The sequence below is a fragment of the Meleagris gallopavo genome, chromosome 1 (assembly GCF_905368555.1).
Source record: "Meleagris gallopavo chromosome 1, MGAL_WU_HG_1.1, whole genome shotgun sequence".
Lineage (NCBI taxonomy): Eukaryota > Metazoa > Chordata > Aves > Galliformes > Phasianidae > Meleagris > Meleagris gallopavo.
The window spans coordinates 28,118,462-28,145,905 of NC_139404.1; the positions used below are offsets into that span (position 1 = coordinate 28,118,462).

The 27,444-nt window shown below is 39.2% G+C and overlaps 1 protein-coding gene and 1 pseudogene across 4 annotated transcripts in view; both read left to right on the forward strand.

Annotated features, from left to right (window-relative positions):
- The first annotated feature begins 422 nt into the window (after positions 1-422).
- Positions 423-1,398, forward strand: LOC146545234 (uncharacterized; annotated as a pseudogene).
- A 3,534-nt stretch (positions 1,399-4,932) lies between these two features.
- The window catches only part of PNPLA8 (patatin like domain 8, phospholipase A2), a 35,740-nt gene continuing 13,228 nt past the window's right edge, over positions 4,933-27,444 (forward strand). Inside the window, exons 1-8 of one of the 4 annotated variants that reach the window (XM_085219508.1) lie at positions 4,933-5,076; positions 6,649-7,853; positions 8,320-8,469; positions 9,696-9,847; positions 11,143-11,237; positions 16,256-16,427; positions 20,741-20,798; positions 23,747-23,941. In XM_085219508.1, coding sequence (XP_085075634.1) covers positions 6,738-7,853; positions 8,320-8,469; positions 9,696-9,847; positions 11,143-11,237; positions 16,256-16,427; positions 20,741-20,798; positions 23,747-23,941 — 1,938 coding nt within the window. In that variant the 5' untranslated portion in view covers positions 4,933-5,076; positions 6,649-6,737. Of the gene's footprint in view, positions 5,077-5,149; positions 5,428-6,648; positions 7,854-8,319; positions 8,470-9,695; positions 9,848-11,142; positions 11,238-16,255; positions 16,428-20,740; positions 20,799-23,746; positions 23,942-27,444 lie in introns of those variants that run through there. The other 3 variants (XM_085219524.1, XM_019612640.3, XM_003201999.5) reach the window with 3 other exon arrangements.

Here is a 27,444-nt window from a genome sequence, read left to right on the forward strand (position 1 = left end):
AAAACATTGATAATCACAAAAAAATTCTTGGTTGAAGTTTTACAGAAGAAGTATTTTAATTCGAGTTTGTTACCCTCTGAATATCTTGAGCAGATCTATCTCCCTTATCTAAAAATCAGGCGCTTAGTCAGATGGGGTGAATCAGCTCTTCTTTGAATATTAAGAGAATCCAGAAAATTAGTTTAGTGGAGGTGCCTATCTTTTAGATAAACAGATAACATTTCTTATTAATGTCCCTATTAAGAGTATGGGAATGCACTTTAGTAAGAGAGATTTAAATGTGTACATCATGGTCAAGCATGGAACAAAAATATACTTAGAAAATGAATAGAGTTGAGATATTATTAACTAACTTCATCAATTCCAAGGTGTAACTGGCTAAGAATTTAAAATAGGATGGTGGATAGTCAGTGAGCTTACCCATGGAAAGACATGTCAGATATCTGTGTACAAAAATCAATGGAAAGGACCACCAGCTTACTGTAGATTTAATTGATAGAGAAAAATTAACTCTCAATTGTAACCAAATTCAACTGTGAATGCAATCTATGGCAGCAGCAATTGTAAGAGAAAGCAAAGAAGACACCTTATCCACTGGAATTTGAAAGATGATTTGGAAGAATGCAACTAAATTTGAAAAATAATTCCAGTCCTAGTGGTACTTACTTAATTTTACTTATCATACAATAAAGCTGTCAGTTTTGTCTTAACAATATGGTTATTTTGGTATATATCATATATCCAACCATTGCATTAGGATTACGTCACAATGAGACTAAACTCTATTCATTAGAACACAAAAGTGTGGGCTCAGCGAGTCAGAAACAAATGGCAAACTTGTGATGTTAAAGCGTGCATTGCATGGGAAGGACGAGGTATGAGTCATAACATCAAAGCCTGAGATATTTGTCTTGACACTGATCAGAATGTTATTTTGAAGAATATCCCAACGAACACCCTGAAAACGTATATCTTGAAAATGATGTACTTGCATAAGAACCCTTTGTGATTTTATAAATTTTTGTGCTTCTAAGCTTACTGAAATCATGGCATGCAACTTTAATTATTCAACTCCTGTTATGTTTTATCTGTTATTACAATCTGATTATATAGTGAGTCTGGATATGTTGCCTGCTTCTAGTGGAATGAATCTCATTCTGGTGAAAAGACTGCTGCAGTGAAATGCCCTGTGTCAGCTACTGGAGTGTGCCTGAAACAATGGACTAAAAGCCTAAGCACCATTTATCATGATGCAGTGGAGATGTACCATGTTTGGAAAGAGTGCGAGAAGATGGAGAGCATGAGTGGTGGGAAACTCTTCTCGGGTGGTCACTCACACCAACATGGATTTTTAATCATCTCCTTCATCCAGTTATGATTTTACTAATTACTAATTAGTGTGTCTGTTGTTATAATCATGTTGTATGTAAAGGTTTTTTACATGATAAACCAAATAACCCAACTTCAACCACCTAAAACATACATAGTACAGAACTAATAGCAATACTTCACTGTCAACTTACTGTGGATCTGTAAGTGCATAAATTATCAGTATACTATTAATGGAACACAAGCAAGGAGTGACCACACCACTCTGTGAGGCTAAGATCTACCATCAGTGGCTGCAGTGATGGATTTGTCTCATGATGTTAGCAGAACTAGAGTCAAAGTGGGTTTGTGGGAGATAGCTTGCAGATGCCAAATATGGCCGATATGCAAGTATGACTAGTAGTCAATTGTCTTACTCTGTAAATAGAGGACAGCCCAGAGCCTGCAAAGCTCTCCTTGGCAGGGGGTTGCATGCCAGGACTTCCCTCGTGAGCAGAAACTCAGCTCAAGGCTATTCCTCAAGGTCAAGGGATTCCTTACTTGCAATAGATACTTGGTAAGAGACTAATAGTTAGCTTGGAACTTCACTTCTTTCAAGATTGATCTGCTAATAACTTGCTAACTTGCTATGTGATACTTGCTATGAAGGACTGATTGCACACATAAGCCTTTAGACATAAACTACTGGCCAGAGGGTCCACTCTAAACCTCATGACTCATCAGGAGGTCTCCTTAGCAGTTTTCTGCAACCCTGTTCTCTGTTCAGCACATAATCAAGTGACCTTGCCATCACAAATCTTGTTAAGCCATGTAAGCTTTGTTGAATCACTACTTCATAGATAATATGTACATGTTCACAGTTGACTGAATATGAGCCAGCAGTGTGCCCAGGTGGTCAAGAAGGTCAATGGCATCCTAGCTTGTATCAGAAATAGTGTAGTCAGCAGGACAAGGAAGATGATCGTCCCTCTGTACTTACACTAGTGAGGCTGCACCTCAAGTACTGTGTTCAGTTTTGGGCCCCTCGCAACAAGAAAGACACTGAAGGTCTGGAGTGTATCCAGAGAAGAGCAACAAAGCTGTGAAGGGTCTGGAGCACAAGTCTTACAAGGAGCAACTGGTGGAACTGGGTTTGTTCAGTTTGGAGAAGAGGCTCAAGGGAGGCCTTATTGCTCTCTTCAACTGCTTGAAAGGAGGATGAGCAAGGTGGGGGTCAAAATCTTCTCCCAAGTAACAGCAATAGGACTAGAGGGAATAGCTTTAAGTTGCACTGGGGTAGGTTCAGGTTGGACAGTAGGAAAAATTTCTACCCAGAAACAGTGATAAGGCATTGGTTTAGGCTGCTTAGGGAGGTGGAAGAGTCACCATTCTTGGAGGTGCTAAAAAAAAGGGTAGCTGTGGCACTGAATGACATGGTTTAGTGGGTATGGTGGTCATGGGTTGATGGCTGGACTAGATGACCTTAGTGGTCTTTTCAAACCTTAATGATTCTGTGATTCTGTGATTCTATGAAAGACAAGGCTGAACTGGTGAAACATTTGAGAAGATGTGGATATACAGTTTGTGCCTGGGAATATATGAATTTATCCCCTTTTTTTTTTTTTTTTTTTTTTTTTTTTTTTTTTGCTGAGTTGTGTGGTTGTTCTGCAAAGCTGATGAATCTCTGAATACACTTCAGAGATCACTTCCTGATCAACAGGTTCGGTCATGCTCATGGAGACCTGTATGCAAGAATGTTTGTATTTGCAATCAGACCTGAAATATGAAATCCCTTATAAGAATCTTTTCTGTAGAAGAGGTGGTATATACACATCTCAGTGGTAAAATGAATGCCTGAGCCGGCACAGAAGGGCTCATGGGAGAACTTGTGATTGTTCAGGAAAGAGCTATGTACAGACAGAAGGAATCTGTAGCAACTTTCATTATATTATTTGGCAAAGTAAAGCAGGATATGCACTAAAAGGCTTAAGGGGGCAGAACCTTCTTCTTACTGAAGTTGTTGGCCCTTGTTTCACCTAATCCTTTGTTGCTATAAGAATGCAATTTATCCTACTGAAAGCCAGATTCTTGCTTCAGATGGGCAACTGCTTCTTATGAGATCCACCTCCATTCACCACCAGGCAACAAACAAGGAGTTCTAGGGTGTGCACCAGGGCAGACAGCTGGGGAAGCTGCTTTGGCTTACACGGCTAGCAGACAGTCTACTCCTGTACCATAGCCTAAAATCTATCAGGACTGTGATGTTCTTGTAACGTAACGGTAAGTTATGAACTAGAAACTCATAAAACAATGGGCTACCTGCATAGCTACGTCTGGCACTTAGGACAGAGGCCATGACTTTGTCACATCAGAAATAGTGTGGCCAGCAGAACTAGGGAAGCAATGCTCCCATTGTGTGTGGCACTGGTGAGACTGCACCTCACATACTGTGTTCAGTTTGCGGCCTCCTCTACAAGGAGGGTATTGAGTTGCTCCAGCATGTGCAGAGAAAAGCAACAAAGTTGGAAAAAGGCTTAGAAAACTGATGGAAGTGGGGCTGTTTAGTGTGTAGATGAGGAGGCTGAAGGGAGCCCTTATTAGCTCCCTACAACTATCTGAAATGAGATTGCAGTGAAGAGGGCGTTTGTCTCATTTCTCAGATAGCAAGTGACAGAACATGAGGTAATAGTCTCAAGTTGCACCAGATGAGGCTTAGATTGGACATTAGAAAGAACTAGGAAGAGGTCGGTCAAGCATTGGAAAAGGCTGCTGATGTAAGTGGAGAGGGTCAGGTTGGGTGTTAGGAATTAAGGCTCTTCACCACAGGGCAGCAGTTATAGCACCAAGCTGCCGGAGTTCAAAGAGCATTTGGACAGTGCTCTCAGACACAGGGTATGAATCTGGGTGGTCCTGTGTGGAGCCTGCTGGGCTCAGCAATCCTTGTGGGTCCCTTCCAACTCAGGATACTCTGTGATTCATCAAATATTCAAGAGTTGGCAGATGTCCTGTAGGTAGCTAAATCTGCTTGATTCTGATACTAATTACAGTGTGTAACAGACTTAAATATTCCTAGGGCAAAGAAAACATCAGGTAAGGAAATTAATTTTGCTTTTTAATTAGTAAGAAAAATCAGAAGTAGGTGACAGAACCCCACCCAGAAACAAAACACTGCCTCTCTTTCAGGACAGGATGAGGAGTTCATCACCCCACCGTGACTTCACTCCTTCTGCACCCAACGCCACACACTTAGGCAACTCCTAGAGAATTACACTTAAGGCAGGTGGAAAGGCTGGACTCTGCCCCTGCTCCTCGCGGTCCCTCACTCCCAACACCTCCACAAGCCGCCTGAGGAAAGGGCGAAGAACCGGCTGGGCCGCCACCTCCCTTGCCTGCCGGCGGGCAGACTCAGCTGTTCCGCGCTGTGCCACCCCAGCCGTGCCGTTCCACACGTCGCCCTCCGAACGCGGCACGCGCGCATGCGCAGTCACCACCGCCCCAGCCGCGACCTTTCCCCGTCCGGCTCCTCCCCCAGACACCGCGCGAGTATCACGTCACACAATCCACCCTCGCCCCCTCTTTCTCTCCTCCCCCACCGCTTGGGGGATGTCAGTCTCAGCTGTTTCCGGCGCACTGGAAGCGGCGCACGCGCATTCTGGCTGCTCCCCCGCTATCGGCTGTTGTTGTCACCGCCGCCCTACTTAGCCGGGAGGCGTGGGGTGACCCGCGGCAGCCTTGTTCGTGAGGGCGGTGGGAGCCGCTGCCTGGCAGGTACTCGCGGCCGCCGGGCGGAGGAGGGGGCGTCAGCGTGTGGCGGGCACTCGAGGGTGGGCGTGGGGCGAGGCGGGGCCGGGCGAGCCTCGCCGCCCTCTGACGCGGTGCTCGCGAAATCGTTTCCGCGAAGCGGTGAAGGTACAAACAAAGCGCGCCCTCCGCCCCTTCCCCCAACGCCTCCCCGCCTATATCAGCCCCGGGCCGGTGGCTGGGGTAGCGCTGGACGGGTGGGACGCGACCTGGGGAGATCGTGAGTAGGCCGTTTGTTTGCGGTCGGTCCCGCCTCGACTTCACCGCGGCTGCGGCGCTTGGCAGCAGTTGGGCCGGGGGTGGCCGTTTACCAGTGAGGTAAACGATGGGTTTGAGCCCGCGTGTCTGCGCGGGTGGGTGAATACCGTGTAAAGCTTCGAGCAACCCTAGGAAAGTTCGTGATTTGCTTGTGGAATAGGAATTATATAGTGTACTGGCTTGAGGATGGGATCGCTTCGTTGAATTTAGTTTAGCGCTACACAGATTTGACCAAAGTGTTGGTGCTCTTTCTGCCCTGAGAGCAGTTGCTCCAAGAGGCACCAGTACCGTATCATTTTCATTTGGAACTTTGTCTCATTGCACAAAACCACCTGCTGAAAAAAATGCAAATTTCTGCCAATGGGAAGGACCAGCAGACACTTCTCTGTATGTCACTAACTGGTTTTCGTGAGGGTTGCATGTTGCTCAAGGTGAACATTAACTTTTGATTAATAGCTCGGAAAGCAAATGGTATCCTGGGCTTCATCAGAAGAGGGATGGCCAGCAGGGACAGGGAGGTGGTTGTCCCCCTCTACTCTGCTCTTGTGAGGCCCCATCTGGAGTACTGTGTCCAGGTCTGGAGCCCCCAGTACAAAAAAGACAGGGAGCTGTTGGAGAGGGTCCAGAGGAGGACCACAAAGATGATCAGGGACTGGAGCACCTCCCCTATGAAGACAGGCTGAGGGAGCTGGGCTTGTTCAGCCTGGAGAAAAGAAGGCTGTGGGGTGACCTCATTGCACCCTTTCAGTACCTAAAGGGAGCCTACAAACAGGAGGGGAATCAACTCTTTGAAAGGGTTGATAACTGCAGGACAAGGGGAAATGGTTTTGAGGGAGGGAAGATTTAGGTTGGATGTCAGGGTTGGATGTCTTCTTTACAGAGAGAGTGGTGAGGTGTTGGAACGGGCTGCCCAGAGAGGTTGTGGATGCCCCGTCCCTGGAGGTGTTCAAGGCTAGATTGGATGAGGCCCTGGGCAGCCTGGTCTAGTATTAAATGGGGAAGTTGGTGGCCCTGCATGTGACAGGGGAGTTGAAGATTCGTGATCCTTGAGGTCCCTTTCCAAGCCTGGCCATTCTGTGATTCTATGAACATTAGGCCTTGTAGTTGTTGGGACTTTACTACCAAGTGTCCTTGGCACTAGGTACCACCACTGTGAGGTTATTTATCTGCCTTTACTGGAGCAGCAAATAAGCTGCATCAGCTTTAAACAACTCTGAGCTTTTCGTCTAACTTATTATTGATTTGATGTTTCCATTATTATTATTTTTTTTTTTTTCCCAGGTAACGCCACAATTTGAGGCTTATTTATTGAAATATATCTTCCGGGATGAAGTAGACAAACAACATAGGAAGGGTGTAATTTATAAGTAATGACAGTTCATTTGTTCCTAGATGCATATTTATTCTTTGTGATTAGCCCAAAAAGTCTTTGGTGGAAGCAAAGAAACAAGTACCTGTGTTTGTATAGACCTAAAGTCTGCTGTAGGATAAGTCATGCCATTCATCTTAGAGTTTTTCATACCGGTGAGCCTCAGTATAAATGGGCCAGAAGCAGAACACTGTGGTATAGCAAACACGTTTTCAGTCGTGACTTTTTGTATTACAGAGTTTCTAAACTTTTAACTTCTTCTTCCAAAGGACTTGCAAAAGTGAACAGTCGCATGTCACGAATTAAGAATACTATAGAATCTGTTTCAAAGGCAGTGTCTGGCACTCACAGTGAACTGGTTTCGCGAATAGCTCGTTTAAAGTCACACTCAGGTACTTTAGGAAAGGATACTAAAAGTAATGCAGATGAAAATAACCTCAATGTGAATTTGGAAAGTGGTAAACAATTCTCAGATGCCAGAACTCAGGAGGATTGCAACAGAGGCCTAGCTGCCAAGCAATCCAGTAGCACAAATGAAAACTTGGAGTTTGTGTTAAGCAGTACAAGTGACAGTAATCAAGATATTCCAGAAGATTCAACATCTGCTAAAAACCACCTTTTTCATATAAGCTACCTTTCTACAAGTTTTGGAGAGACTTATAACTTTGTTGCTGATCATATCAACTGGTACTTCAGTAATATTTCTGTTATGGATCAAGAGAAGAAGAGGAATGCTTTGTTAAAGGGCTCTAAAAGTGAAGCGAAGCTTGATTCATCAGAGAGTACTATAATTAGTGAAGAAACAGCGAATTCAGCAGCTCCTTTAGCTCCTGAAACAGAGACTCAGGGTGCTGAGAAGTCAAATGCTGCTCTTCCAGTTTCCACTAAAAAAAGTATTGCAAACTTTCTTTCATATCCCAGTAACAGCGTACAGGCTTTTGTAGACAGTTACATTGGTGGATTGGTTCCCAAGTTAAGATCGGATACAAAAGTTGCTGCACAGGAAAAGAGTAAACAGCTAGAGCAAGAAGGGTCTGAGAAAGATGAGGAGGATGAACTCAAAGAGACTAAGATTGCAGAAGAGAGGGAAAAACATTTGTCCCTTCAGAGAGAAAAGGTAAGTCTTTAGTGTTATTTTTACACATCTATTGTTTCTATGTATATTTTTATAGCCGTGTATATATTCATGTGTTTGTATAGTGTGTGCATACAGGTCTTATCTATATGCATTATGGGTAGATGTAGCTATTTATTCTTGTAGTAGCTACAGTAATGTTATGCTTTTTCATGATCTACCTGCTGTAATTTTGGAGTTGTCCTGAAAAAAACAGCCCATTAGAAATACTGACACCAGCTTGTTCAGGACGTTGTTACTGTGAGCGTTCTTTACTTATTTTCTGGTAAACAAAGTCTGTTTATATCTAAGAAAACCTTATTTGTGTTCTGTAGCAGACCTCTAGTATAGCAAGTGCTGTCCAGCACTTCTGTGAAATCTTAAAATAACCTTTTGCAGTTAATCTTGACAATTTGCATACATGTCTTAGTGTATCTTGTGTACTTTGCATAACTTTTATCTGTTTTAGATCATAGCAAGAGTGAGTATCGATAACAGGACTCGAGCATTAGTTCAAGCCCTACGAAGATCCTCAAATCGAAGAGTCTGTATCAGCAGGGTTGAAGAATTGACTTACCATCTTCTGGAATTTCCAGAGAGCAGAGGAGTTGCAATTAAGGTGCAAACAATTATGCTTAAACAAGCAATAAATATCTATTAGCGAAAGTCTTATAAAGTAAAATTTTCTGCAGTACTTTTGTTGGCTAGGCATATTTTCTACTTGTGGAGAATGTTTTTTTTTTTTTTATAGCTATTTGTTTAGCTGGTTCAGCAGATCTATCTACACGCTATCAGTAATTTAGCTTAAGACTCTTAGGATTGTTATGTTTATTTAGAAGCTACAGCACTGTCACGTGGATAGATAATGTAGCTAATTCTAGTTGTAGGTGATGGTTGTACACTCTGTTCTGTTTTGCAGTCGACCAGAAATGAATGTACGGTACAGTTGATCTCTGTCTGTACAATAGTTGTGATGCTTCTTTACATGTTCCCTTCAAAGGAAGAGGACAGGACTGGAGCATAGCCATCAAATAAGAAGTTTGTGTAATCTAGTTCTACTTGTTTTCTTTCCTGCGTGCAGTGAGAGGACAGGAGTTAGGTAGTAGACTATTCCAGCACTGCTGACCAAATCACCGTGCTTCAGTCCCATGTCTTTTCCCAGCAGATGTGACAAGTGGCTGACATGAACTGTAAAACTGGTGCAGTGAAGTTCCAGCCAGATGAATTACCCTGCCTGGGCACAGGCCAAGCATGCACATGAATAGAATAGTTGTGATTTATTTTATTATGAGAGAGTATGCTTGCTACTCCTACCTTGGTTATAATCCTGTGTATCTTTGTGATAATAACTCCAAATATAAAGATTAGTCAGTATGAGGAAGAATTTTAACTTTTGTTTCTTTTGATATTATTGTGCTACTTCAGATGCACTTCCTGCTTTGCAACAGAGTGATATCTATCCAGCAAAATCTGTGCTTTTAGCTATACTTTAATATGCTTAGTATTTTAAATTCTTATTTTGCAAATGTGACAATGTCAATAAAACTAATTGGTAAAATACAACAACAACTGAAATAACAGTAAATATTAGTAAAAAAATTAGAAGGATTCGAATTTCAGCTTGATTGTTGAATTTTGATAGCTGGCTATTTTAACAGTAAGGAGTATACAACATAGTATTGGAGACATTTTTTCCCCATGTTAGATATAGAGATGGCTTCAAAGAAGTTTTCCTTCCACTAATATATGGCTATTACTCTAAAATGCAAAACTAGTAAATTTGAATGTGAATTCTTTCAGTGCAAGCATCTTGACAAATACAAAGTTATTTCTTTCTGACTGCAGGAAAAGATAATCCCATGCCTACTGCGATTGAGACAAGCAAATGATGAAAGTCTTCAGGCTGCTGTTAGGGAGACTTTGGCAATAATTGGATATACAGATCCGGTGAAAGGCTGGGGAATTCGAGTCCTTGCTATTGATGGAGGAGGAACAAGGTGAAGCTTTTATATACTCATAGGTTTCTTTTTGTAGTGTATCTGGGAATAGAATTGAAGTTTCTCTTTAATATTTTTGTGCCTAAACATGGAATTTTCTGATTTACAATTCTGTTGCATTTGACTATTCAAGTCACAGGTACTTACTTTTGCATGTGTTTCTGTGTGAACTTTCATTAATATATGTACCACAAATCATTAGATGCCTGTACTCTAACTTAGTGTTCATTTGTACACTTACCAGAATTTGTAGAGAGCATCAAAATCATGTGCATTAAATTTAAAATCTTGTTTACTGACAGCTATGTTTTGAGGCATGTTTGAAGAAATGTTTTTAGCAAATATTTACTGATTGATTAGTCTTTATTGTTAGAGAACAGAGTATGAAGTCCATAGCATAAATAGTTTCACCAACTTTGTTTCCTCATAGTATTTATGTGCACCAAAATCAGTAGCATTCAGTAAGCAGTAAGAGTATGGTGCAAACCTGATGTTTGCACTGGATAGTAGTATTTTAAAAATATGGGGCTGCTGAGTTAATATAATGTATAGTATTATCAGTATGTCTAAATTGTATATTTTTTCTTAAATACTTATGCTTAAATTTGTTTAGTGGGAAGTAGTCTGTAGCTTTGACTGTAAAGGTATTGCTTTGTTCCTATAAAACAGGAATACAGCTTGGTTGTACACACAGTACCATGAAATTAATATAAACTTATTAATAAAATGAATAGGAAGAAAAGAGTTTTGTATGTGTCTCCTTGTGAATTGAGGAGGTTTCTTTTTTTTGAGTGGTATGTTTTACAGGGTAAGACTTTCAAGAACTTGCTACTGATTAGGAGTTTCTTAATGGTTCCATTAAAGCACCTTATTTTTAGAAATGAGTTGTTATATCTATACCATGAAAATGAAACAAGTCCAAAGAGTCAGCCTGATCACTGACTACTGTCTGTTCTGTGTCTTAATTAGTAGTGTTCAGCTGATCTTTGTGCAGGGCTGAATAGTGCTCTTCAACACAAGCCAGGATAGGGTTAGAGGTAGCACACAACAGGGGCTGTTCTCAGCAGAATGTGTTGCCAAGATAGTGCTTTGCTTTAGTGCTTCTTCTGCCTTACTCAGTTTTTTAGCATTGGGCTGGAAAGGATTGATACCAATATGCTTTCATTCCCTGAAATATTCTCGATTCTTAATATTGTAGATATCAGTTATGATTAAGCAAAGGTAGGCTTAATTAAATCTACGTAAGATAAAACTACCATTGTGTATGATTGTGTTGGGTTTTTTGTGTATTTCAGAGGTTTAGTTGCACTTCAAACACTACGGAAACTAGAAGAACTTACTGGAAAGCCAGTTCATCATCTTTTTGACTACATTTGTGGTGTAAGCACAGGTAATTGTTGTTCTACAAGTTGGAATTTTGTTATGAATATAGTAAGAACATGTGGACTTAGATGTAGATTTTGCAAAATTTGCCAGATTTCTGATTTTGATTGTAAGCTGGGGAAAGTACAGGTTTAACTTCTAAAGGCTTTCTTTTTTTAGTTCTTCTACATTAAAAACTTAGGGTAATTCATGATATACTTCTTAACTCAGCTTTCAGAAGAGAAGGCTGTGGTTCTGTGAGACCTTATTGCTCTTTCAACTAATATGAAAATAGAGAGAAGATGAAGCAAGGCTCTTTGTGAAGGTACGCAGTGATAGGAGAAAAACAGAGAAACTGGAATATAAAAAATTATTATTAAGATAAGGAAGCACCTTTTTTCTTGCAAAGATGGTTGGACAGTAGGATGAGTTGCCTGGTCAGACTGATATATCCATGCATGATGGATCCTGACCAGCATGTTCTAGTTGAATCATTTTCACCAAGAGGTTGGACTACATGACCTCTAGAGAGTCCTCCCATCCTCAATTATTACTCTGTGACTCAATAAGTTGCCTCTCCCTAGGAGGCAACTGTAAAGATAAGCTTCTTTTAGAAAGACCATCATTGCTTCAGGATGTTATGGTAAACTAATTACAGTGCATTTCTTCTTTATAACATGAGAGATGCATTCAATAGTTTAGTTTCTTTAGAAACTGAAGTTCTCCTTGTTTTGTTTTTTTTTTCCCCCCCCATAGTTATCCTCCAATACAATTCAGTTCTGAAATATATTAAACAGATCATTATGGGTAAATACACTGTCCATGTTTTCAAAGACAGAAACTGCTTTGTAGGGTCAAAATAGAGAAGGGGACAGTGTTTGTCTACTAGTCAGAATTTGTTTGTTATGGCTGCCTGTTTTACCTTACAATTTTTTTTTTTTTTCAGAGACTACTAATAAGGTTATTTAGTAGTAGAAAGTTGTTTCTTTTGGAATATTTAGGAGAGTTCTGTTAGTGAAACTGTCATTTTCCATCATGATAAGATGTTTTATCTCTAACAGAGAAGCTTAGTATTCTTACTTGGTTCAATCCCACTACTCTGTAATTGTTAATAAATACTTAATGCATTCTTTTAAGCTTTCATTCCATTAGCAAGTTTTTGTCTGTGCTAGTCAGAAGTACAATACATGAAAATCTTGGCTGGGGGAGATTGTGAATGTTTGTCAGTTTGTGCTGGCTGTGTACTTGGCCATTGTGATCTACATTGTTGGTACTTGTATTTATACCAATAAAATTTGCAGGTGCTTGCAGCTGGTTGAACTGTGATTTACAAAAAATAAGAGGGATGCCCCTTATGTTACAGATTTTTTTTCTTTTCTACTGCACTACTCATCTCTCTTATTATCCTTAGCTGTGTGGCCTTTGAGGACTAGGTTTTGCTTATCACAGTCTGTGTAGATAGCTAACTTGTACATCTCCATAGTGGTCATGGGGTGTAAGTGTGGCAGCCACGCAGGAAGATCCCTATAATGATGCCCTGCAAACTTAACTCACTTGCCTGTTGCTGAGCATAATATCTGGGCCTAGGTGTACCAGAAAGTCTTCAAGCCCATGAAATGCAACAAGGACCACTTAACGGTACTTTTTTTTTTTATGGAGAACAAAGTTAATGTAAATTCTGCACTGAGTTTGTGCTGTACAAAAGTCTATAGATGAAAGCAAGTAGTACCATTACTCCATGAACTGAGCTATTGGGAATTCCGTATGTTTATCACAGAGCTCTGGAGTGTGGTATGCTTTCATAAATGGACGCAACACTTAACCTTTTGAGGTCTTCTTACCTGCACATTTGCTTGTATTTTCGCTTCCTGCAAAGTCCTCACATACATCAGTCAGAGATACTTCTCTAATGGTGTGCTTACAGTTCAATCACATGGAGCAGTTTATAACATTAAGAATATGTGATCAGGCCAAGTGCATACTGCCATGTTTTCCATGTGTGGATCTCCTCCAAGAATTCTAGTAGGACTTCTTCCTAAATCTTCATATAATTAGTAATCTTTGTAATAATTAGTGCCGTGGCGGATTGGATCACTGACATGCTCTGCACTCAAAAACAGTATGCTTAGAGAACCACTCATAGAAACGTAGAATGGCCTGGGTTGAAAAGGACCACAATGATCATCTGGTTTCAACCCCTCCTGCCACGTGCAGGGTTGCCAACCACCAGACCAGGCTGCCCAGAGCCACATCCAGCCTGGCCTTGAATGCCTCCAGGGATGGGGCATCCACAACCTCCTTGGGCAACCTGTTCCAGTGCCTCACCACCCTCCATGTGAAAAACTTTCTCCTAATACCTAACCTAAACCTCCCCTGTCTTAGTTTAAAACCATTCCCCCTTGTCCTATCGCTATCCACCCTTGGAAACAGTCTTTTCCTCTCCTGTTTATACACTCCCACTCATTTTACTACAGAGATATCTGTACCGTAGTGATTTCTTTGGTCACTAGTTTTGAGTGTATAGGAAATCTGCATAAGATCCTAAGGATCTTCTCCAAAAATCCTCTGAGGTTAAGAACAATACAGGGTTCGTTCTCCTATGCATTCTCCCAGCCTTCATGGATTTGTAGGTTAGGAGCCTCCTGAAACTAAGTCAGCATTTTTATTAATGGTTTGGGTGTGGTTTTTCCCTCATGTTTTCTTTTTAGTTTTGAAATGCTGTTTGAACACTTTCCTGATTGAAGAAATATGTTTTCAAGACAACTCATAAATACATCAAGTTGTGATATTACAAAGCTGGGATTGATCTTAGAAACCTTTCCAATTTCCCAAAAGATGAATAAGCTATGTCTGTTTCACTGGTGACAGTTGTCAGATTTTTGCATCATAACAGATGTCATCGGAAACCTTGTTCTGGTGCTCTGTTGTCATTAGACAACAGCATTTCCAAAAGGTAATGTCAATCATCCTTTTGCAGTTCAAGTGCGTTTTTCCATGTCCTAACTCCCTAGGGCCATGGATGACATTACTTCCTTTCTTTTTGAAGCAGCCTGCTGTGCATTTAAAGGCTTTCATCATTTATTTGGTCTTTCCTTAGAGTTTGGTTACTTTGACACATGGATTTTTTTTTGTGAATATATATATATATGTATTTTTTTCAGTTAGTCTCCATTAGGACCAGATGCAGAGCTTCAGCTGACATCTTACTGGTGCCGAGTTGAGTAAGGAAGGAATACTTTCATCCTTCAGCTTACATTCTTGCCTATCTTATGTCTTATTGGCCTGCTGTATACCCATGTTCTTCAAGATATGCTCCTTAGCCTCTCAAGTTTTATTTAGTAATTTGTGTTTTGGTGTTTTTTTTTTTTTTGTTGTTGTTGTTCTCTGAAATGTTGGCAGCCAAGGCTGAGATGATCGCTGGAGTGTAGAAGTCTGTGATAACAGGCCAGAAAGTGGAGGAAGCATTAGACGTGTTTTCACTGGGTCATTAGGTCATCACCTTCAATTTTAGCTTTTCTCTCCTGGGAGTGTCTTGTTACCATCCAACAGATTTCAGCAAAGCCCTTTAATGGGTAACTTGACTGATAATATCTGTTGCCATTTTTGTGTCAATACACTGTGGGCTTTGATGCTGTTTCTCAGGTGGTAATAGGGAAGATATTTTTGCATTTGGTATTCTGCAACTGTGCTTTTTGGAAACTGTTTTTTCCTACAAGGGTATGTCATTCTTGTTTTATGCACACACTAGATGGCAGTGTGTATGAATAGAATAGTTGGAACAGACAGTAAAAGATTATCAAGTCCAACTGCCTGCCCACTGTAGGGTTAACTGAATGTTAGAGCATAAGTGTAACACAAATGCCCCTTCAACACTGGCAAGCTTAGGGCATCATTGCCTCTTTAGGAAGCTGTTCCAGTGTTAAACCACTTGCATAGTAAATACATTTTTCCTAACGTCCAATGTGAACCTCCTCTTACACAGCTTTGTGCCAATCCTGTATGTCATTGGTTCCAAGGAGAAGAAACTGACATCTTCTGCATTTCCCTTCCTCAGGGAGCTGCAAAGAGCAGTGAGATCACCTATCAGCCTCTTCTTCTTCAGGCTAGGTATACCAGGTGTTCTCTGCCTCTCCTCATAGGATGTACTTTGCCATGCTTTTACCGGTTCTGTTACCCTCCTCTGGAAGCTTTCAAGGACCTTAGTATTTTTTTTACACAGTGAAGTCCAGAACTGCACACACTGTGGTGAAGCTGTATCAGTGCTAAACGTAGTGGGAAAATTGTCTCTGACTGGCTGGCTCGGTAGTACTTAATGCACCCCCAAAATGCAGTTTGCTTTCTTGGTTGCCAGGGTGCACTGCTAGCTTATTCTGAGCCTGCTGTTACCAGCACCCTCGGGTCTCTTCCTGCTGAGCTGCTCTCAAGCCACTGGTCTCCCTGGCTGTGTCTGGTGTTACCCATTCCAAGTGCAGGAACTGCCATTTTACTTTGTTGAACTTCATGGCTGTTGATGATCATCCAGTGCTCTGTTCTACCTAGATCCTTCTACAAGGCTTCTGTTGATGATTAATTATAAATAATTGCAACCAAATATATTCCAAAACAAAAAAAGCTCCCCTGTTACAGAATTTGCTAGAAGTTTTCTTTAAAAAATCAAGGAGTTTGTAAGATATCAAGAAATGCTCTAAATATTTTTAAATGCTACAGCACAGACTACTCCTACACATTTCTCTTTCCAAATAATGCAGTGGATTTAACCTGCTTTCTGCCATATATTTTTGGCAGGGATGAAGTCTGCAAAACAAAAGAATAGCATTTGTCAATGTCTAAAATAATTTGTTTTTGAAAATAGACTCTTCCTAACTTCTGGTTGTCCTTAAACAATTGTTTGTTGTTTTTGAACAGGAATGTGGTGTTAGAAATGTCAGTTGATCACCCTTCTCAAAACAGACATTTTCTTAACCTGTGAATATTATGGTAATTAATAATCCATCATTATAATCTCATTATGTACTATACTTAAAATTTCAAAATATTTCTTTTCAGGAGCTATATTAGCTTTTATGTTGGGGTTGTTCCATATTCCTCTGGATGATTGCGAAGAATTGTATCACAAGTTGGGATCAGATGTTTTTAAGCAGAATGTTATTGTTGGAACAGTTAAGATGGGCTGGAGCCATGCCTTTTATGACAGTGATGTCTGGGAAAAAATGCTCAAGTAAGTGTTTTTTTTGTTTTGTTTTGTTTGTTTTTTTTTAAAAGAAAAAAGTTAAATATAATTTACTATTACAAATCTAATAGCCTTTGTTTTTGTTGGTGTCTCTTTGGTAAGCAAGTTTTTAAAACAAAGAAAAATGATTAGTATATAGTCTAATTCTTTGAAAATAGTTGTTTTAATGTTTAACAGAACACTGGAATCCTTTAGTGTAATTTTCTTTAGGAGTGGAGTAAGCTTTTAGTGCACTGATTTCTGATTATATTTTTGAATGCTTGCCAGCTACTTGATCTGACTCATTACAGATCTGCATTAAATTTTACTAGCCACCTGCTATGCTTTTTTTTTTTTGTAAGGAGATATAGTAAGAACTGAAATAAGTTGTAATAGGGATATTAGATTTTTAGCTGCTCTATTGAGGGATTTTAACCATTTCCCATTCCTATAAAATAGGAAAAAAAAAATCTGTCAGATTGCAGAATTGCAATGGAAGAAATATTCACTGTGTTGAAGTTAACAATGTACAAGTATATAAATGCGTTAACAAGTACTTGGGAAAAAATCTTTTTTTTTTTTTCCCAAGAAGAAGAAATAATAATTATGTATTCTGTTATTTTCATTCATCTGTATTCATATTGATAGTTCAGTTCTTGAAAATGTACAGTGTTAGCTGGCACTGCAACTGAAAGAACAGAAATGACTTAACATGAGAGTGGATGTAAAATGGCCAGAAGCTTCTTTGGATAAGTAACAAGTTTCTTACAATGGCCTGTGCTTCCCAAGTGGTAAGCATTTCACTGCTTTGCTGAAGTGAAGAAAAGCTTCCAAGCATTTCTTTCTTTGCTTTTGCATATTTTTAGGAAAAAAATTGTTGACGAAACCAGTATCCTATTTTTCTTCTGAGATAACTAGAGTTTTTCTTCTGCCCAGAAAATTGTAAAATTACAAAAATTAGCTTGTGACAGTATTTTGTATGCCTTTAATTAAAATCAAAAATTCTTTGCAGCTGCATATAACACAAGGGAAGTAAAGCACACTACTCATTTACAGTACACAAAAGCAAGGCAATTATATGATTCATAGATTAGATTCTATGATCAGTACATTTAATTTTTAATCATGGCTTGAACTTTGGGAGGACCTCAAGGTTCATCACGTTCCAGCCCCCCTGCTACAGGCAGGCTTGCTAGCTGCTAGATCAAGTACTAAATCAGATTGCCTGTGGTCCCATCCAGCCTGGCTTTAAACACCTCCAGAGGCTGGACATCAGCAACCTGTTCCAGCTCCTGACTACCCTCTCAGTTAAAAACTTCCCCCTGATAGCTAAAGGAAGGGAGATTTAGGCAGAGGGGCAATGATTTTAAACTAGTCTGTCTCTGTCTTCTTGTGTAAAATGTTGATTTCCTTCCTGTTTATAAAATTCTTTTAAATATTGGAAGGCTGCAACAAAATTTCCCCGCAGCCTTCTCTTTTCCCAGGTTTGAACAAGCCCAGTTCCTTCAACCTACCTTCATAGGAGAGGTGCTGCAGCCCTTGGATCATCTTTCTGGCCCTCCTCTGGATGCTTTCTGAAAACTCCACATCTTTCCTGTGTTAGGGGCCCCAGATTTGGACACAGGCTCCCTGAAGACAGAACAGAGGGACAATTAACCTCCCTGTCCCTGCTGACCACCCCTCTTTTCATGAAACCCACTCTTCCAGGTTGCAAGCACACGCTGCTGGCTCATGTTCAGTTTTTCATCAATCATGACCTCTAAGTCTTTCTCAACAGAGCTACTCTCAAGGAGTTCTTGTCCCAGTTCATATACATGTCTGAGATTACCTGGATCCAAGTGCAAAACCTTGCCCTATGCTTTGTTGAACCTCATTACGTTTAGAAGTGCCCACCTCTTAATTTTTATCAGGGTCCCTCTGGATGGCATCCCTTCCTTCCGCTGTATCAACCACACTGCTCAGGTTGGTGTCATAAGTGAACTTGCTGAGGGTGCACTTAATCCTATCATCTTGATAAAAATGTTAGAGTACATTAGTTGCCTTCCCTTTGTGCACCCATGCCCACTCTGTCATAAAAGGCAAATAGGTTGATCAGGCCTAACCTTCCTTTAGTGAAGCCATGCTGGCTGTCTCAGATCATCTGCTCATGCCTTGTGCCTTAATGTGTCTTCCAGGAGATCTGTTCTATGATCTTCCTGGGCACAGAGGTGAGGCTCACTGGCCCGTAGTTCCCCAGGTCCTCCTTCCTCCTTTTCTTGTAAAGAGGGGTAATGTTTCTCTTGTTCTTGGGGAAATTGCCTGACAACTATGACTTTTCAAATATAGTGGAGAGCAGCTTGGCAACTACCTCAGCCAGCTCCCTTAAGACCCTGGGATGCATGTCGTTTGGCTCCAATGGACTTGTAGACATTCAGTGTCGTGAGTCAGTCTTGGACTTGCTCCACCCTTACAGTAAGGAGGAGTTTGCTCCCACCTCACTGTTCCTGCCCAGAGGCTCAGGTTCAGGGAATTTTGGCTGCCAGTGAAGACTGAGGCAAAGAACTCACTGATTACCTCAGCTTTCTCTGTATCTGTTGTAGCCAGTTCTCCTTTCTCATTTAGCAGGGGAGATATGCTCTTTTTGGCCTGTCTCTTCTGACCTATGTACCTGTTGAACCCCTCCTTGTTGTTTTTAACATCCCTTGCCATGTTCAGTTCCATCTGTGCTTTGGCTTTCCTAATCCTATCTGTGCAAGTCCAGACAGCATCTCTGTACTCTTCCCAGGTGACATGTCCTCACTTCTACTGTCTGTACTTGCCCTTCTTTTTCCTTAGTTTGACCAGCAGGTCCTTGCCAAGCCACACTGGCTTCCTGCCTCCACTGCCTGCTTTCCTGTTCTGAGGGATGGAGAGCTCTTGTACTCCCAGAAAGGCATTGTTAAAGAGTAGCCAGCTTTGTTCCCCTCCTTTTGTCTCTAAGGACTTCTTCCTATGAGAAGTCATATCAACAAACGAGTCTTTGTTAACCCAATTTTGCAGTGTTGAAGGGAGCTGCTATGCCTATACATCATTTCATTGAAACAGTATAGATTCATGCAGACTTCCTTGCAGCCTGGAATTAAGAAAGAAGCTGAAAGGTCATATAGCATCTCTTTATGGAAATAAGAAGGTTGGAGCTTACTTTCAGTAACTGCATGGGAAAACTGCTTTATGTTTTATTTTAAATTCAAATCGTAGCTGTGCTGAGCGAATTTTTGGTTTAGATGGTAGTTGGGTTTGTCAGCCTTCCTTGAAATAGTGTACAAATTTACCATATATGGGCATGCAATACACACTTAGCATTTGATGGAATTATTTCCAGGAAGTAATCTTGCTGAAAATAATCAACTAATGTTGCATTCATTTGTGAGGCATGTTATAAGTTCAATTTATGAAAATTACAACTGATTTTGCTTACGTTCTTATTCAAAGTGCTGAAGGGTATCAATTGTGTCTTACATATGCGTTTAACTTACTGATTCCTTACGTTACAATTTGAAGAGTGATTTTTAATAATTTATATTCAATGCTTTGTGAAGAAAATTGTGCTTACTGTATATTGATTTGTATAATGCAATATTGAATCCCATTTGCATGGAGAACCTGGCACATTGTTCTAGCTTTTCAGTTTTCTTTTGGCTGTTTACATGAACTTGGAATTCTTATGTTTGAGCACTCACTGTATAGACTTTTATACCTTTACTGTAAGCAAACACAAGTCAAAGCTGCTAAGAGGTTATTATCTAGTATAATTATAGCAGCCTGTGTCCTGTACCTGGAAAGTTACCTTCTCATTAGTGATCAGAATACAAGATATGGAAAACATTCCACCTATAAAATGAATGTTAAATGCACACTGAATTACTCTATGGAAAATATTCTTCTAAATCATACAGGATGGTGTGTTTATTTTCTTGGCTTTTGTTCTCATAATGAAAAATGTTTGCTTTTATTCCTCTAAAGCTTCTTGATGAGATTGTTGTTTTTTTTAAAATTATTATTCTGAAATGCAGCAAAGTACTTTGTTTTGCTCTCGTAAAGTAGTTGAGTAATCATGATGATTTTTTGGTTATGTGATGAAGTGAGTAACTGAATCAAGACCTCACTCTTCAAACTCATTTCCAGCAGCCTAGAAAGCATGAAGCATTGGTCCATTGAAATACTGCAAAAACCTGATTATTAAAGTGAAATCCAAGCATTGTTTCTTCTAAATGCAGAATACTAATATGGGGTTATAAAAACACACGTCTTTTATTCATGATAAAACTCACAGAGCATTTTCATTTTTCTACGTTTATTTGTAGAGAAAAAATGGGCTCAAATCTAATGATTGAAACTGCACGAAATTCTAAATGTCCAAAGGTAAGTACAGTGTTCTAATATAAATACTAACTGTATGCTCTTAAAGTATTATCGGGGAAGAATATTTTATAAAAAAAAAAAAAGTGAGCACTGATAAGCTCTGCAAGCATCTGTATAAGATAACCCATGTTTCTAAAGAATAAAAATTCTTTAGAAGCTTAGATTTCTATAGCAATTTCTCATGTTTTTATTAATACTGTAAGTTAGATGTTTTAGGTTTGTAAGCAGAGAAATGGTAAATGGTTCTATATCCAGGTGGAGGTTGGTAAGGAGTGGTGGCCCCCAGGGGTCCGGTCCATCTTGGGTTCAGTACTCTTTAACATCTTTATCAGTGACATAGATGATGGGGTTGAGTGCACCCTCTGTTTCGGAGACGATGCCAAGTTGAGCACTGCAGTTGATGTGTCAGAAGGAAGGGATGCTGTCCAAAGAGACCTTGACTAACTTGAAAGGTGGGCCCTCGTAAAACTGATGAGGTTCAGCAGAGCTAAGTGCAAAGTGTTGCATGTGAGTTGGTGCAATCTCAGATATGTGTGCAGACTGGGAGAAGAGCTCATTGAGAGTAGCCCTGCCCAGAAGGACCTGGGTGTCCTGGTCGATGAAAAACAACATGAACCAGCAGTGTGCACTTGCAACCTGGAAGCCTAACAGTATCCTGGGCTGCATCAAAAAAGGAGTGGTCAGCAGGATGAAGCAGTGATTGTCTCTCTCTACTCTGCCTTCTTGAGGCCCCATTTGAAGTACTTTCTCCAAGTCTGGGGTAAAGAAGTATGTGGCACTTTTGGAGAGGGTTCATAGGATGGCCATGAGGATGATTAGAGGGCTGGAGCACCTCTTGTATGAAGACAGGCTGAGGGAACTGGGCTTGTTGAGTCTGGAAAATGGCCTTCCAGTATTTAAAGGGGATTTTAAACATGAGGAAAATTGACTTTTTCACAGTACATAGTGATAGGGCAAATGAAAATGGTTTCAAACTAATGGAGGAGAGGTTTAGATTAGATATTAGGGGGTAGTTTTTGACTGAGGGTGGTGAGGTGCTGGAGCACATTGCCCAGAGATGTGGATGCCCTGTCCCTGAGGGTGTTCAAGGCCAGGCTGAATGGGTCCTGGACAACTCAATCTAGTGCTTAACCTAGTGGTCAGCAACCCTGCCTGTTGCCTTGTGGCTCATCATGTCAAATGTGATATCTCTTACTGTGCAGTAAGTGAAAGGAGTCTGTCCACTTTATCTGGATAACCAGGTTTTCCTCAGTCTTGTTTGTCTTTCCTGAGATCTCTATTCTTCCTGTATCTGAAGGGCACCAATTAATTGGAGGGATGTTATATACAGAAACAGCATGAAAGATGAGAAAGCATGGGTATTTTATTTTTAGTGAAGGATAGGGTGTGAAGAAAGAAGAGAAATATAATAGCATATATTTCAGAACAGTCTGTAATTAACAGGTGTTTTGGTGTCATAGCACTATATTCAACGCTTTACTGTTAAATGGAAGACATTCACATTTTTCTAAACATAGAAACATGTGCTTGACTGACTGCGTTCCTCGTCCATGTCTAAAACAAGGACATGAAAAGGATGGGGTGGTATGTTACTTTCTGAGAGAGAAGCTAGCCTACACTGACTTGAAAGTTATCTTTGAACTGGGATCTTTGGCCTCATTCCATGTTCTTCAGTAATAAAACATGAACATAAATAGAATTGAGACTAGTTGTTGGTAGTAATCACTCTGTAGTGCTTGCACTCTTTGCAAGGGCAGTAAAATCAAAATAAAATGTGCAGTTGGGTAAGCTGTTAAATTCCTGAAGGGAGATGGATTTTTCCAAAATGTGCTCAGTATTTTGCAAGTTGCACTTCACTTCAAGAAGTAAAATATGAGTAGTGAGGGGGGGGAAAAAAAAAAAAAGCTCAAGCATCATTGATTTGATAGGTTTTTAAATTAAATTTTTCAAAGTATTTTTTTCCTTAATGCTTCTAGCAGTGCTTAGAACCAGGCCTTCCTTTGGACAAAACAGTAAAGTTTTCCTCTGACAACTGACTAATATGATCATGCATACATTTTCCTTCTGGTTTTTTTTTCACGTAGTGGTAATACTTGTCTTGTTTTCTTTTTCTTTTCAAAGATAAGCTTACTGTAAATTAGATGACTGACTTAGCTGAAGAATGGAAATGAATCCAGTGATATCAGTGTCAGCTGCTAGTAATGCTGGTGCTGAGCAATGTTTCACAGAAAAAAAACCTGCTCTGTAATAAACAATACACAAAATAGAATTGAACACCCACTTGTCTGCTGTATTGTTCTAAACAGTGTCAGACAGACTGGCTGCATCATTGCTAAAAGGTCTTGCATATTCTAATGCTTATCCATAATTATAGGTACACCCACCTCATGTGATTACATCTCAAAAATATGCTGAATTTTGTAACTGTACTTTTTTTAATGGAAATACAGCTTTGACTTTTCACATAAATTTACGTGACTTAAAGATGTTTTAGTGTCCTTACAAAAAATCCTTGCAAGAAAATCCTTCAAAGATTTTTTTTTTTTTTTTTTTTCTTTTTGGAAGGGATCCTTTTTGCAGTCCTTTAATTGAAGTTGCAATGTTAAGTAATTGCTTTCCAGGAGAAATTGATTGTGTTAAATATATGTATTTTGTGCCATTGTTACATTGTTGGATACTGTGAGAATTGTTCTTGGTTCTCGTGCACTTCTCTAAGAAACAAAATAGAAACAATGAGAGGTTTAAAAAAAGCCTTATCTTTAGGGAGGTTGTGTTGTTTGTTTTTTTTTTTTCTTTATCATTTAAAATTTACATAGGCATTATTTTAAAAGTTAGTAAATACACACTGAGCAGAGTTCCTGAGAAGCATTTAATGTATAAATTGAATTTTTATAAGTTTGGGAATTTATCCTTTTATTACTTGGTTTTTATTCCTTTCAATTCTCTAGGTAGCTGCAGTAAGCACCATTGTAAACAGAGGAACACCACTGAAAGCTTTTGTTTTTAGAAACTACAACCACTTCCCTGGGGTTAAGTCTCACTATATTGGAGGCTGTCAGTATAAACTGTGGCAGGCCATTAGAGCATCATCTGCTGCACCAGGGTACTTCCAGGAATATGTTTTGGGCAATGATCTTCATCAGGTAAGCTGAAATCTTAGCCTCGAGTAAGTATTTTTCCAGGTACAATGCTGGAAAATCACAATCAATCAAATACCTTTGTAGCAGAAAGAAAATCTACGGCAGGTAGGAGCAAGAAAGAAAACTTCTTTCATGTATATAGCCTTTATAGAACCAGAGAATGGCACAGGCTTAAAAATTGTAGGCTTCCTAATATGAATTTAAGTTTTTTGTGCTGTTCCTTTCTTCTGTGCCTGAGAGGGAACTTTATATGAGTTGTAAATGGCCTTTGACTTCCTGCTTACATCTGGTATTTCATTGAGCGTTATTTCACTAGATGGATGGTATGGCTTTCCATTTAACAGTACTGCAAAGTGTGAAAATTTCAAGTTGCATGTTTCAGTGCTCTGCTTTATTAATGAATAATTTCTGTTTATGTTATGTTTTACTTCTTTCTACTGATAGCTTATTAAGTTCTACACTGATTCCAAGTTGAAAAGCAAAAAGAATAAGAGATGCTATGGCAGTAAGATTAAATTCAGAAGACAGCTTCAAAAGAAATTCACTTGAGTGTGAGGTGATATATCCTATTAACAGTGAATGCTGTTTTATTGTATTACAGCTTCTTTTGGTGACCGTGAGTGGTAAAGAAAAAAGGAAATTAATTTTATGTAGTATATCTTTTTTTAACCTTTGTTATTGTCATTCAGTACTTGTTGACTGTTTATTCTATAACTCCGAATTTGAAAGAATCCTTTTTATAGTATTTGTTTAAAACAGTAGTGCTTATTTTGGAAAAGATATATTACGGATCTCTTGCAGAAAGGGCTGTGAAGGATGACTGAATCCAAGGCCTTCAGCAAAGACAGTATAGGATTGCAGTCTTTCTAAAGAAAAGATCTATTATATTTCCGTCATATTAGTTCACATGATGGCATTAGTCTTAATTAATAGAAAGCAACGACGTCATATTTGTGTGATGTGTACCATAACTAAGCATAAATGTACTTGGACACATCCAGAATTTCTTATGGTATTTATTAAAATACTGTAGAATCTCATTAGCGTTGTCATATGCATAAGTAATACTGAAGTTTAAAGACTAACAAATAATATGCTAAGAGTCAATAAACGGAAGCAATGATAGAAAGGCAAAACAGGTAGAATTTAATTTGAAAAACCAGTGTAGAAGGAAAGTGCAGAAACTTGTCTGTAACAGTCCTGTGAAGAAACTGAAAGCAAGTCTGTGCACGTTTTCTGCCTAGATTGAGCACTCCTGCTTTATCAATATTAGGAGAGGGTAAAAATACTTGAGGAAACTGTAGGCCATGGCTTGTAGACTCATAAAGCAGTATGTATGCAGCATAGTAGGACTTGAGGGTATCTAACATTTCATATAGATTTCTTTTTCCAGTGCTCAGTTTCTCTTTCTGTAACGTACGCAGTTGCAGTTGCTGAGGTTTCTGGAAAGCTTAATGAGTTTATTGTAGACCTTATCCATTTCTTTCAGTGTAAGATAACTTTTTAGTGTATAATGTATTTAACTCACTCGTATTAAATGAATTTATCTAATTTTAAACATTAATGGAGAGTTCTTATTGGCAATTTTGTGTGTGTGTGTGTGTGTGTGTGTGTGTGTGTTGCAAAAACATCAAATGTAATGATTGAAAATGGTGATTTCAAAAGGTAAGCTGTATTTTGAAATAGCATTTATAAGGAGCTGGCATAATTGCATTCAAATATATAAAAATTATGCAAGCTAAGGGGAAACATTCTCATGAAGGGCAGGATAGCCTTACTACATCAACCAGATTGAGAGTACTTTTATTTTCTTCATACTGTTTTTTCCTTTCTGTTTAGGGCCTTTTCGTGTTGTTTTTTTTTTTTTCTTTTGTATGCTATGTCTGGTTATCCCCAAAGTATTTTAATCAAATACCACCTGAAATAAGCAAATATTTTACTTTTCTGTAAAGCTAAAAGGGAGTGGCACATCAGACATTCTTTTTGAAATTTTGAAACACGGTCGTCTTCCACCTGTTCAAACAGAACTGGAAAGAGAGCTGGTTTGGTCTTTGGAGCTGCTCCAAGCTGTTCCTTAACTACTTGATCGGTCAGGGTTAAGCTATGCAAGGCACTTTTCTTCCTCTTCTCACCATCCTACCCCTCTTTCCTTGAACTGAGAGCACATCAAAGTCAGTCTGTGCATCCATATGAAGAATAGCTCTAAAGTATGATTTCAAACTCCTACAAAGTACTAAACTGCCAGACTTTGGTGAAATATATTGAAGTGGATAAGTGGATAATAATACCACCTATATTCACTTTAAGTCCTATTTACCAGACTAGGGAACATAAAATTATGATTAATGTTATTAGAAATTAGAGTTATCAGGTCCAGTATTCTCAGATATATAAAGTAGGAATGACCTCTAGTTCATTTTCCTTACTTGGAGTTCTTTGGACAAAGTCCTTTCCTGTGATGGAATCAACACTGCCTCACAAACTCACAGTTCTTTCTTAAAGCACTCACACTTTCTTAAAGCAATCCAAGTGTATTTGGATTGCTAAAGAGCAAGAGATTAGGATATGGCTTGCTTAATTCTACAGAATTCCTAAGGCTGTAGATTTTGTATTCTCTGTATTGCAAGGAGTGCATCATAGTAAACAACGGAGAATGAAATATGTTTTCAGTATTAAAACAGTTTATTATAGTAGAAATAGATGCTAGATTTTCTAGTTATTCTTCCATATCATCTGAAAAATCTATATTCTTTCCAAGCATGATATGTTAATAGTCTTCAACTCTTTAAAATTTTTGGGGTTGTTGTCTCTTGTCTATCAAACCTTACTGATTTTTTTTTTCCAGATTATATTTTTCTTAACACGTGGGATGTGCTTGTTTTTTAATAGACAGCAGGCTAGCATGGTTCTATATGGCAAATGCTGCGTAACTATTTGCATGCACATTTGCATATCAGATTTAATTTGCATCAGTGCACATTCAAACTACCTTGAATTACCATGTTATGATCCTGAGGGAAGAACCTCCTTGTCTTCAGTAAACTGTTAGGTGTGTGTTTTTGAATGTAATGGTACCTTGGTGGAAAATGTAAGATGATCAAGGAGTTTTATTTCTAGTAAGTATCCAAGATTGCAAACAATACATACGCATAAATATTTCTAAAAGGAATACAAAATTCAGTAGTATTTCTGGTTAAAATAGCTTTGTTACTAGTATTTCAGCTTCAGGATTTTTTTTTTCTCAATAGGTTAATATAATTCTTGTAAGTATTAGTAGATTTGGTCAAGCATCATAATTGTGGAAGTTCACTGTAACTGGCCAAGAACATTGACGTGATGTATCATATATGATGCCATCATAGTTTACATGGAAATACTTACTCTTTTCTATTTAAGAAAAGAATACTTTAAGCCTGCTAACAGATTGAACTGCTTTTGAACTACAGATGAAGCATGCCATTGTTAGGCAGTAGCCTAACCATGTTTATCTGTTTAATCAGTACCAT